Source organism: Danio rerio, chromosome 14 (genome assembly GCF_049306965.1).
Source record: "Danio rerio strain Tuebingen ecotype United States chromosome 14, GRCz12tu, whole genome shotgun sequence".
NCBI classification, from domain to species: domain Eukaryota; kingdom Metazoa; phylum Chordata; class Actinopteri; order Cypriniformes; family Danionidae; genus Danio; species Danio rerio.
In genome coordinates this window covers 58,542,618-58,556,384 of record NC_133189.1, presented here as the reverse complement: position 1 = coordinate 58,556,384, position 13,767 = coordinate 58,542,618, and the positions used below count along the sequence as shown (strand labels likewise).

The following is a 13,767-nucleotide window of genomic DNA, read 5'->3' as shown; positions in this document are numbered from 1 at the left end:
CTTTAGTATATATATATATATATATAAATAAAAACAAAGTTCTAACTTTATGTAAAAAAAGTATTTTAATATACAGAAGATTGTCTGAATTCTTCATTATTTTACTCATGCATTAGTGAGATTCTGAGTTTGGTTTTAGCTCAAACTGTTAGAGTAAATGACAGAATCGTCTTTTCTGAGTGAACTGGCCCTTTAAACATAAAACTAAAGCATGCAAAGACAAAACCACCACAATATCACATAAAAAGCATTAAACAAATAAAAAATGCACGGTTAGAACAAAGATCTTCAGCAGTTATTATCTACTGGACTCTCTAGTGCCTGTGGTTCCACTGTTAAACGTTTACCACGGGGAAAAAATAGACTAATTATTCCAGAAAAACATTATTCAAAAGCAGAAAGATCAATGCCAAGAGTGTGTGTGGATAGGATCAGCTTGGTGGTTTCCCAATGGAGACGAGTGTCATGTGAATGAGTCTATGGCCACAGGTATCTACATACATACATTTATCAAAATGTGCCTGTACTGTATAAATAAATATAGACGTGAAATAAACAAGCCCTGGGCACAAATTAATCGCACAAAAATTAAAAGTTTGTTTCGAGATTATTAATGTGTGTGTCTAGTGTGTATATTTATTACATATATACAAAACACACACACACATATGCATGCAAATATGAGAGAAAAATTTGCTTTATATCTAGATTTAAAATATATATGTAAATAAGGGCGGTGCGGTGGCACAGTGGTTAGCACTGTCGCCTCACAGCAAGAAGGTCACTGGTTTGAGTCTCGGCTGGGTCAGTTGGTGTTTCTGTGTGGAGTTTGCATGTTCTCCCCGTGTTGGTGTGGGTTTCCTCCGGGTGCTCCGGTTTCCCCCACAGTCCAAACACATGCGCTATAGGGGAACTGATCAACTAAAATGAGTGTGTGTGTGAGAATGAGTGTGTATGGGTGATTCCCAGTACTGGGTTGCAGCTGGAAAGGCATCCATTGTGTAAAACATATGCTGGAATAGTTGGTGGTTCATTCCGCTGTGGTGGCCCCTGATTAATAAAGGAACTGAGCTGAAAATAAAATAAATGAATGACCTAAATTATACATACATTTAAATTTCAATGTGATCTATGTTTTGTTTGTGTGTATAATGTATATTATGTCAAAACAAACGTTTATGTTGGATGTGATTCATCTTAGCCAGCACTAATATATATATATATATATATATATATATCATTACTTTAAAAACAAGCTGTTGCTCACTACAATCTTCAATAGCAGGTGGGTGATCTGACTGAATGAATTGTAGATAAATGAAAAGATGCACAACAGTTACTAACATGCCATAACGGGGAGGGAATTACCGTTTTTGGTAGGAGAGATAGTCTTTACATAGGGGCAGCTGACTATCTGCATCATTGCTACACCTGGAAGAGCGTATAAGCAAGCAGAGTGTTGGAAAACACACAAACATACGTCATCTACAGCTCCAGGAGATCCTGGAAACACTCCGCATGAAAACACTGCCATCTACAGGCCTCACTAACACAGCAGGTAAAGGGGCAGTTCACACAAACATTTACTCTCCCTCAAGTGCTCATAAACCTTCATGAGTTCCTGTATTCTGTTCAGCACTAAAGAAGATATTCTGAAGAATGCTGAAACCATTCACTTCCATAGTAGAAAAACAAATACTATGGAGGTCAATGATTACCGGTGCACCACATTTTCTTACTATCTTGTTTTGTGCTTAACAGATGAAATACTTAAAGGTGTGAATTGGGCCTGAGCAATATGCTGATATGTGCAGAAAAGCTCTATTGATTAACATCGTGGGCTATCTATCATTTACGTCATATATACACTGTTTACAGTAATAGGTCATAATTTACGTGAGTGCGATATACAAATAACTGCATCATGAGAAAGCTGCAGTCTTGAGAGTTTGCATTTTATTCAGACAGATTTTTGTTTTTATGCTGGACCTGTAATCATTCATTTAAAAAAAAAAGTGTTTTAGATTAATAGTAAATATACATATATTTAATATAAATATTAAATTAAGTTCTGAATTAAGTGAGAAATATGATCACATATGAATGAGAAGTTTTCTGAGTACTTTAAAACACAAATAAAAAATAAAATAGTCCTTTACATGTGGTCAATATACCACTGAAATCTGAATTATTCGCCTCCTTTGAATTGTTTTTTCTTTGTTAAATATTTTTTTCTCTGTCAAAACAAACTGTGTTTTTGGATGTGATTAACTGCGATTAATCTGTGCCCAGCACTAATATGTAAATGAATATAATTTAATAAAACAATAATAAAGAAAATAACTATTATATTATTTACAGAACTGGTACTGTATGATGATATGCATCATTATTATGATATGATGTTTGTTGTATCGCAGATTAAAATCAGTAAAGAGTAAATAAACTACAGCAGAAATGACGTGTTTGGGTGAACTGTCCCTTTAAGACTCAACTGATCACAGAGTAAATGAAGACAGAGGCTGCTTCTCTCTCATGTTAATCTACAGATGAGTTTAGATGGTGAGAGAAGACAGAGAGACAGACAGGAGAGAGAGAGAGAGCAGCAGCGGTCCGAGGTCAGACGCACCAGGCAGTGGGATGGGCATGGCAGGCAGCGGCACCCGGAACGGCGGCACCATCACCGGAGGGAATCCTGGGATTGTAGTGGCCGGCTGCGGGACGGTGTGGGACAGCGCCACAGGCAGAGTGGGTGGTCCTGTTGTCATGGCGACCGAGACCGTTGGTTGATTGACAGCTGGCATTGGGGTTGGCATGGAACTGGGGGCAGAGGTCACGACTGACGGCATCTCCACCACATCTGGAACTGCAGACGCAAACACAAGAACACACACTCAACACAGCACACCTACAATAAACACTGCTGTGATGCTGCGGTACAGAGACAAACTCACAGTCCTGTTCAGTGGACAATCTTTGATAATAGTTTTAATAATTTAATGTCATTAGTGCTTGCCATGATGACAGCACATAATATTAGACAAGATATTCTTCAAGACACTAGCATTCAGCTTAAAGTGACATGTAAAAGCTTCACTAGGGTAATTAGCAAAGTCATTGGACAACAGTATAGTCAGAAAGAACTGTTTCTTAAGGGGGCTAATAATATCAACCACATTTTAAAATGGATTTAATACATTCAGTTTTATTACTTCATATAAATCTATATAAAGTATACGAGTAAACAAATCAAGGAGTGTTGGGTGATTTGTTAATATCATTACGCATGTATGTTTATTATATTACAGCATGATATGTTCATCAGAAGGTGACCTGTGGCAGGTGTGGGCAGCAGAGGGGATGCTGCAGTGATGCTGGGGACCACGGCGGGGCCGGCGCTGGGGGCCGCGAGTGTGTTTGTGGAGCCGCTGACTGCTGATGCTGCTGGGATGCTGACGGACGGAGCTGTGGATCCTCCACCCGCCGCCGCCACAGCCGCCTGGCTCATCATCAGCGGACACAGATCTGCCTGCTGGATCACCTTCACCCCCTCCGGCTTGGTCCAGGATGACTCTCGGGTGCGTGCGTTATAATAATACACCTGTAAGAATAATACACACCAGCAGGGGGTTACTGACACTTTCATAGTGCTCAAGTGCATCAAATGAACAGCAGGTGAGAGGGGGCGGGGCATGGCAGACACTGGAGAGCATTTGATTGGTCAGATTCTATTAGAAACTAATATATATATAAAAATAAATTATATATATATATATATCCATTTAGGTGAAAGAGACGTGGATGCTTGTATCATCTACATGTGAATTTTGCCACTGTTTGCCACATAGATATCCTGAAGACTAACAGACTAATACTATATAATAAAGACTAATAACATCTTCCTAAAAAAACACACATATTTAAACTTTGCCATTCATCTTTATTACTATAGGGCTTTTACAATGTAGATAGTGTCAAAACAGCTTAACATAGAAGTTCTAGTAAAACAGAGTCAGCTGAGTACTCTAGAAATTGACAGGGCCTTTAATGAAGCAGACCCACAGCCATACCTTTCCTTCCGGACTCTTGTTCTCCACCCAGATCTCCTCAGTGGAGACCAAAGGAGTGGGAGCGGGAGCAGGAGCCAGAGCCGGAGCAGGAGTTGGAGCAGGAGCCACTGACGGAGGAATTCCTGGAGGGAAGATCATGCCGGGTGGAGGAGGCATGGATCCTCCGGGCGGAGGCATGAATGGGGGTCTCTTCAGGAGCAGAAGAGCCACAGTGTCAGTCAGAACCTCACTTCCCATCCCGAATCACAGATTAAAGGAATATTTCTCACAAACAACACATTTACTCACTATTTACTCTGCCTCAAGTGTGAGCAAGCGTGCTGTACCTGTGAATGCACCTGCAGCGGCGGTGTGCCCATGGGCGGGGGCACGCTGGGGTCAAAGGGCAGGCGTGTGAAGGGCGGGCGTGCAGCAGGCGGAGGACTCCTCATCAGGGTGTAGGGCGGCACTGGGCTGCTCAGCAGAGGCTGGCGGCGGGCGGGCGGAGCAGCAGGAGGAGCGACAGCCGGGGGGAAACGCAGAGCGGCCTGCTGGGACATGCTGAACACACACACACACACACACACACACACTTTAATGACAGAAATCACATATGACCACATAACTCAGCTCATATCCTGACAACCATTTATAATGGCCAATATATGGACTAATCACACAACACATGAACACCACCTCAATCATTTTTGGTGATGTAATATATATATATATATATATATATCGCCATACCTAAAAACATCTGAGCTGATGTGCAACATCTCTATCTCTATTGGAGGAGCCAGCATGGTTAAATACACTGTAGTATTTCCTATAATAGTATATTTATATGTGGGTGTCTGACGACTGAAAACAGATCTGGCAGCAGATATCACAGCCTCTGTTTCTCTTCATCTTGCACTTTTCTTGTTATCTTTATTATTATTTATTTAGGATGTGTTTTCACATTCTGACTCCAATGTCTGATTATTAAATCATTAAAATGACAATAATTAAATGAAATATTCTTAAGAATAAAGTATGATGTGTTTTTTGGAAGAGTGCACTTGCGTTGTGATGATATTATATTGTCTGGCATTATATACCAGACACTGCGATATCGATGCTGAAACTAACTCAGCAGGTAAAGGGGCAGATCACACAAAAATCAACATTTACTCACTATTTACTCTCCCTCAAGTGCTTATAAACCTTCATGAGTTTCTGTATGCTGTTCAGCACTAAAGAAGATATTCTGAAGAATGTTGTAAACCAGTAACTAATGGCATCCACAGCAGAAAAACAAATATGGAGGTCGATGGTTACCAGTTTACTTCATTTTTCTACATATGAAGAAACTTTAAGAATTGAATTAGGCCTGTGCAATATGCTGATATATGCAGAAAAGGTTTTATATTATGTGCTATTCTTTATGTCATGATATACATTGGTTACAGTAATACAATTTAATAATTTACATGAGTGAAATATGACCCTTAATTACAGGGATGCAGACAGAAAGGCGAATAACAGCATCATCAGAAGGCTGCAGTCTTGAAAGTTTGCATTTTATGTAGACAAATCTTTTGTTTTTATGTTGGAGCTGTAATCATTCGTTTATCACAATACTTGTGATATATCATACAACAAAAAACAGATATCATGACAGGCCTATATATATATATATATATATGAGCAATTCCAGTGTTATGGATGTGACATTTGCAGTAAAAACTCAAAACATAAACTCACAGTGAAAGCACATGATAACATTATACTGAAACAGCCGTTTATATTTTCCAGAACAACTGGCCACAGAGTTAAGGGAGCAGAAATGATCAATCTGTAGACATGTTTTATACTTTAAATGAGGAAAATAAACATGCGTTATGGATGCGAGCAAAAAAACGTCTGCATACAACATGCTTTGTAGAAATTCTGTCAATTAATCTGCACAACCCAAAAGAAACAATGCTAATCTTAAGGAGAAGAGTCGCTCACTGTAGAATAAACATGATTGATTTTATTTATTTAATATTTTCACATTTAAGAGAAAAAAAGTGTCATTATGGATGTGACAAATGTGAAGTTGCCACTTGTATGACTTTGCTAAATCAAATAGATTAGTTTGTACTGTAAAATACTTGTCCAAAAAAAAAAAAAAAAACGGTTTCGGTATTTTGAGGAAAACTTAATTTTCTTCATGGCAAGGTTGACATTTGCACGGAATTGCTCGTATATATATATATATATATATATATATATATATATATATATATATATATATATATATATATATATATATATATATATGTATATATATATATATATATATATATATATATATATATATATATATATATATATATATATATATATATATTTGGCATGGGACGACTCAAGGTATACCATGGTTTGGGAAAGTCAAGGTTTTAAAACCATGAAAATTTTCCGCTATCCCGTTCCTAAGGTATAAATAAGATTTCTTTTTTTTTTTTATTAATTTTTGTTTTGTTTTTAAGGACAGCAGTATCTCCAGCAGAAAATATAATCAAAGATTCTGTTTTAAACTGGAAAAATATTAGTGTTTATAAAAAAACAAAGACTGCAGAAGTGAATGATTCATTAAAATGATTTAGCCTGACATGTTTACTGCTCTAAAATATTTTAAATGTTTCCCAAAATAGAATATATATATTAAAAAAGGAAAAAAAAGTTTAGTTTTTTAACCAGAGATTTAAAAAGTAAATATTTCAGAGCAGTGAGCACAATAACATGATACTGTGAAACCGTGATATTTATGTCCAAGGTTATCATACGGTCAGAAACTAATACCAGCCCATGCCTGATACATATCACCATAAACATGACAGGCAGCGAGTCATATCATAGCATCATGTGCAGCTCTACTGTAGCACTGAGGAAAAATTACTTAAATCAAATAATTGTTGTTAGGAAACTGGCAATGTGACAATTAAAAAAAACACAAGTGGCTCAAGGAACATGTCCATGTGTTGAAGGAAATCCTGCATATCCCAAAAGCGTCAACAACTCATTTTCAGCCAAAAGCAAAGTTCCAGCCTTTTCACAGCACATCACCTGCATTAAAACACCGTAACGCGACACTGTAATCCGTTACTTTCGAGAGAAACTCTCCCCAACACTGTTAATAACAGATACACACACACCATAAACACGCTGAAGACGAGCAGAACACACACTTTAACCCCAGATACTGATGATGGAGGAGTGTCTGCACTGACTCCTGCATTGCTGAAGGTGTTCATTACAGTACACCTGAATCTGAAGCACTGACTCCATCATAAACACACTGTCCAGCTGATCTCACAGCCACATCACACCCTCTACACACTGACAGGGTTATTTCTGAGACTCGGTGTGTGTCCTCAAGCTCTTATTCTCGGCGGAAACTGCGATATAAACACAGTGAGGCGACTGCTGCTGTGCTGCTTTCATTGTCCACCCTCCGACGGGCCAGACGAGGCTAAAACCCACTCAAATCTGCCTTATTGGAGACGAAGCCCAGAGGAGTTTCGGGATAAACTAAGGCGAATGATAACCGGGGGTCTGTGTTTATCTGAGAGGGAAAAATAAAGCGAAAACTGCACCTGTTTGCAGCCAGGCCGATGCCTTCTGCCTCTGTGTGCTCCGCCATAACGGAAATGCCACAAAAGTCCCCATTTCCCGCTCAGCGGTTTTCAAACTTCTGAAACATCGTGACTTTTATTTCCAGTATGAATTATTTAACTTAACTGGTAAAAAATATGCATTTTTCGGTATAGTCCAGTAACTTGGCCAACAGTTTTGGTTACCAGAACGTTCCTATTTAGTTAAAGTTATTTTAGTTATAGTTTTAGTTTAATTAGTCCCAAAAATAACCTAAATTAAAGGGGAAGATTTGTGTTAGCTGGAATGTTAGCACGTTCTCCCTCTCTTTATCCAGTTTTTGATTTATTGATTGTTTTTACGATTTAATTATATTTCGTTTTTAAAAACAATCAAAGACTAAATATTAATAAATGGGGTAGATCTCCTTAAAATAAATCCTGCCATCACTTACTCAACCGTTAACGTTACATGTCCCAAACCGGTTTAATTCCATGTCTCAGTTGAACACAAGTTATTTAAGCGTTGGAAACCAGTAACGTTAACTGTTGACTTCAATAGAATTTATTTTCTTATAATGGATGTCGATGGTTACCGGTGTCGAATGATATTAAGAATGCTTTTAGAAAAATCTTTATAATATATTTCTGTTGTGGACATAAAGGGTTGGAGAGGTTTTAATGAGTTAATTTGTATAGGATAAGAGTCCCCGTGCCGGAAGTGCTCAGACACGTGTGTTTGTGTGTGTTTTCCGCTCCTCCATCATGGACTCCTCAGTGCACACTAGTCTGCTGGAGAGGATAGGAGATGTGGTTCTTCCAGGCGATCTGCTGTTCTCCTTCAGTCCTCCTGAAGCCGGAGACGCGAACCCGAAAGCGGACAGGCTGATCTGCGGCCCGGGGCTGCGGCGGAGCGGAGCGGAGATCCGTGTGTGTAGAGCAGGAGTCCTGAAACACAAACAACCCAACATGTACTGGGTCAACTGTCAGCAGAGACGGGTCAGAACACACACACACACAACATGTGCCAGCACACACTATTGTTCAGAAAATTCACTAACACACACTACAGGGCAGAAAACACACAATAACACACGCTACTAGCCATAACACACAACCTAACACACACTACTAGCCAGAACACACAATACCACACACTACTGGGCAGAAAACACACAATAACACACACTACTAGGCAGAACACACAACCTAACACACACTACTAGCCATAACACACAACCTAACACACACTACTGGACAGAACACACAATAACACACACTACTGGGCAGAAAACACACAATAACACACACTACTAGGCAGAACACACAACCTAACACACACTACTAGCCATAACACACAACCTAACACACACTACTGGACAGAACACACAATAACACACACTACTGGGCAGAAAACACTCAATAACACACAATACTGGGCAGAAAACACTCAATAACACACACTACTGGGCAGAACACACAGTAACACACACTACTGGGCAGAACACACAGTAACACACACTACTGGGCAGAAAACACACAATAACACACGCTACTAGGCAGAACACACAACCTAACACACACTACTGGGCAGAACACACAATAACACACACTACTGGGCAGAAAACACTCAATAACACACACTACTGGGCAGAAAACACACATTACTGGGCAGAAAACACTCAATAACACACACTACTGGGCAGAAAACACACATTACTGGGCAGAAAACACACAATAACACACAATACTGGGCAGAACACACACATTACTGGGCAGAAAACACACGTTAACACAATACTGGGCAGAAAACACACTCTAACACACACTACTGGGCAGAAAACAAACAATAACACACACTACTGGGCAGAAAACACAACCTAGAACACACTACTAGGCAAAACACGCAATCACACACACTACTGGAAAAAAAAAAACACACCACTAGGCAGAAAACCCAACCTAACACACACACTACTAGGCAGAAAACACACAATAACACACACTACTGCCAAATTGGTTGACATCGCCCAACCCTACTAAATAAATATATATATATATGAGTGAGAGAGAGAGAGAGAGAGAGAGAGAGAGAGATAGAGAGCTGTATACTACGTTTGGTCTATATAAATCATTTATTTTAGTCATCTTAAAGGGTCAGTTCACTCAAGAATGAATATTTACTCCCTTTCTCAGCGTATTTTTAAACCTTTACATGTTTCTTTTTTTGTCAAACACAAGAGAAGATACTTTGAAGAATGCAGAAAACCGGTAACCATTGACTTCCATAGTAGGAAAAACAAATGGAAGACAATGGCTCCAGGTTTCCAGCATTTTTCTAAATATCTTATTAGTGTTCTGAACGGGTCTGGAACAAGTAAAGGGTGAATAAATGACAGAGTGTTCATGTTTGGGTGAACTGGCCCTTTTTAACACTGCACAGGTCAGGATGTGTCGTGGTGCTCCTCTATCTGTGCTGAAGGTGTTCCGGACTGACCTCTGCTCTTTCCTGCAGTATGTTCCAGCTAAGGGTGAGAGTGTGATCGGCATCGTGACCGCAAAGTCTGGAGACGTCTTCAAAGTGGACGTTGGAGGAAGTGAGCAGGCGTCTCTGTCCTACCTGGCCTTTGAAGGAGCCACCAAGAGGAACAGACCCAACGTGCAGGTACATGATGACAGAGCCACTCCAGCAGCAACAACTCATGATCAACAGTGAAATGACAGATCGACCCACAGGGAAGCAGCAGCAGTCAGTAATGCAGGATGATCTGCTGTCAGGGCTTCACCGTCAATAACTGTGATTATAATGGAAGTGAATGGAGCAACAACAGACAACATAACCAAGCAGAGTCAGTGTGAACACACACACACACACACACACACACACACACACACACACAGTGTGAACAGTGTGTTGATGAGTTATGAAAACTCTCACAGCATTTCCCCATAATGTGTGTCAGACTCAGATTATTCAGCAGAAATCATCACATTTACTGAAACACAGAGAAAGAGGACAAATGAAGACTCGACATCAACCCAGAGTGGAGGAAAACAACCCAGCAAAGTCGTGTTCGGTGTGTATGAGTCCTCCTAACGCTGCTGTTTGCTCCTCCAGGTTGGAGATCTGGTGTTCGGGCAGTTCACCATCGCCAACAAGGACATGGAGCCGGAGCTGGTGTGTATCGACAGCTGCGGGAGAGCCAACGGGATGGGTGTGTTCGGAGGCGACGGGCTGCTCTTTAAAGTGTCGCTGGGACTCGTGCGCAGGTCTGACCTACAGCTACACACACACACACACACACACACACACACACACACACACACACACACACTCAACAGCACAGGCAGCAGGGAAAATAAGAGTTATAGAAACACACTTGTGAAGCGGACGAGTGTTTAAACACAGTGTCTGGTGTATTAGGACAGGTCAAGCCAGCACACACTACTGATCAGAAAACACACACTAACACACACTACTGATCAGAAAACACACACTACTGATCAGAAAACACACACTACTGATCAGAAAACACACACTAACACACACTACTGATCAGAAAACACACACTAACACACACTACTGATCAGAAAACACACACTAACACACACTACTGATCAGAAAACACACTATAACACACACTACTGATCAGAAAACACACACTAACACACACTACTGATCAGAAAACACACACTACTGATCAGAAAACACACACTACTGATCAGAAAACACACACTAACACACACTACTGATCAGAAAACACACACTAACACACACTACTGATCAGAAAACACACACTAACACACACTACTGATCAGAAAACACACACTAACACACACTACTGATCAGAAAACACACACTAGTGATCAGAAAACGCACACTAACACACACTACTGATCAGAAAACACACACTACTGATCAGAAAACACACACTAACACACACTACTGATCAGAAAACACACACTAACACACACTACTAATCAGAAAACACACACTACTGATCAGAAAATGCACACTAACACACACTACTGATCAGAAAACACACACTACTGATCAGAAAATGCACACTAACACACACTACTGATCAGAAAACACACACTACTGATCAGAAAACGCACACCAACACACAGTACTGATTAGAAAACACACACCTGTGTGGAGCACACTTATGCATCATACTGTTAGGTGTAGCAGTGTGTGTGTTACTATAGAGATGGGTCTTTACTCTAGTGTTGAGCGGAGAGAGTGTGTCTGAGTCTCGGACATTATCAGGAAGGCTATACCTGAGTTTAGGAGCCATAAATGAGAAGACTCGATCTCCTTTAGTGGACTCTGCTATTGTCGTTACTAGCAAAAGCCCTGAGTTTAGAGAAGTGAACATGTAAATGTGCAGTTATTAGTGATGATCGAGCGCTTGTGTGTGTGTGTGTGTGTGTGTGTGTATGTGTGTGTAGGCTGCTGGCTCCACAAAGTGATCTGGTTTCGGATCTGGAGAAGATGTTCCCCTGTGAGATGGTGGTGGGCATGAACGGCAGAGTGTGGGTGAAGGCCAGAACCGTCCAACACACACTGATCCTGAGCAACCTGCTGGAGGCCAGCGAGAACATGAGCACCGCGCAGAGACACACACTGTTCAGCAGAGTGGCGGACGGAGGAATATAACACACACACACACTGTTCAGGAGGCCTGTCGAGGGGAATAACACACATAACTAGAGCTGTGGTAAAAACTGTCGTCTCTCAGAGCTCCACTGATTCTGATATTTCTATTTGTCTGCTTTTTTTGTACAAGGAAGTTTTTGTATGAAAATTAAACCAGCTGAATCAGCCGACCTGTGTGTGTTGTTGTTGTTGTTTATTTAGTCAGTTATAAATGTTTTTTTTGTTAAATATAAAATAAGATACTTTGAAGAATGTTAAAAAAATTAGTAATGTCTAAAATAAAAATGACCGAAAGTGTTGTTGTGGTCCAGCAGGAGGCGCTGCTGTGGTAAACACCATCTGCTCTACTGTAGATGCAGGAAATGAGTTCAGATGTTTGGACGGTGGCTGTATAAGCAGCGTCATGTATATGAGTGATTGAGGAATATACTTCCTCTTGTGAGAGTGCGAGAGATCATTTACTGATGCAACCTGTTAGTTCAACCCAGTTTATTTCTGTTGTGAACAAGAATAACAACAGTGCATAAACCATGATTTGTCTCAATAGAGGTGTAGCTTTCATTGTTTATTTTTCCAGGGAAAGCAAGAGTGTCCTGGATAAATAAACAACAGAAAATAATTCATTACATTTATAAACCATATAACTGCACCACCAACACATCCAGGAGACAAATAACACACAGTAAGACGATCACAAGACTGAATAATAGTTTAAGATAAATATAAATTAAACTGGAATGTTTGAAGAAGGCTTTCATGTGTTATATTTAATATACACTCACAGGCCACTTTATTAGGTACACCTCACTAGTACCGGTTAGACTCCCTTTAGTCTTCAGATCTGTCTTAATTCATGGTGTCAGAGATTCAACAAGCGACTGGAAATATTCCTCAGAGATTTTGCTCCATATTGTCATGATAGCATCACACAGTTGCTGCAGATTTGTCGGCTGCACATCCATGATGCCAATCTCCCGTTCCACCACATCCCAAAGCTGCTCTATTGGATTGAACTCTGGTGACTGTGGAGGCCATTTGAGTACAGTGAACTCATCGTCATGTTCAAGAAAGCAGTCTGAGATGATTGAGCTTTATGACATGCTGCGTTATCCTGCTGGAAGTAGCCATCAGAAGATGGAGACACTGTGCTCATAAAGGGATGGACATGGTCAGCAGCAATACTCAGGTAGGCTGTGGCGTTGATGCTCAATTGGTACTAATGGACCCAAAGAAAATCTCCTCCACACCATTACACCACCACCACCAGCCTGAACCGCTGATACAAGGCAGGATGATCCATGCTTTCATGTTGTTGAGGACAAATTGTGAGCTGAGCATCTGAATGTGTCAGCAGAAATGGAGACTCATCAGAGCAGGCGATGTAATAAAGTGGCTGATGAGTGTATTTGTATAAATATTTTATTAATATGTA

At 40.2% G+C, this 13,767-nt stretch overlaps 2 protein-coding genes across 3 annotated transcripts in view; one reads left to right on the top strand and one right to left on the bottom strand.

The window, feature by feature from the left end:
• The window catches only part of tcerg1a (transcription elongation regulator 1a (CA150)), a 40,865-nt gene extending 33,134 nt beyond the window's left edge, over positions 1-7,731 (bottom strand). Inside the window, 5 exon segments of the mRNA NM_198357.3 lie at positions 2,630-2,866; positions 3,334-3,601; positions 4,071-4,259; positions 4,397-4,610; positions 7,676-7,731. Of these exon segments, the coding sequence (NP_938171.2) occupies positions 2,630-2,866; positions 3,334-3,601; positions 4,071-4,259; positions 4,397-4,610; positions 7,676-7,722 (955 nt within the window). The 5' untranslated portion in view covers positions 7,723-7,731.
• Positions 7,732-8,417: 686 nt separating this feature from the next.
• Positions 8,418-12,503, top strand: exosc3 (exosome component 3). Of its 2 annotated transcripts, none has more exon segments than NM_001029961.1 (4): positions 8,418-8,671; positions 10,188-10,337; positions 10,791-10,942; positions 12,128-12,503. In NM_001029961.1, coding segments are annotated over 4 exon segments (744 nt in total). In that variant the 5' UTR covers positions 8,418-8,437; the 3' UTR covers positions 12,336-12,503.
• Positions 12,504-13,767: the final 1,264 nt, after the last annotated feature.

Excerpts from the sequence above, each read along its gene's own strand:
- exosc3 (XM_073921498.1), top strand. The coding sequence starts at position 10,065 with ATGACAGAGTGTTCATGTTTGGGTGAACTGGCCCTTTTTAACACTGCA. Across the intron at positions 10,338-10,790 it reads GGAACAGACCCAACGTGCAG|GTTGGAGATCTGGTGTTCGG; the intron begins GTACATGATGAC and ends TTGCTCCTCCAG. Across the intron at positions 10,943-12,127 it reads TCGCTGGGACTCGTGCGCAG|GCTGCTGGCTCCACAAAGTG; the intron begins GTCTGACCTACA and ends ATGTGTGTGTAG.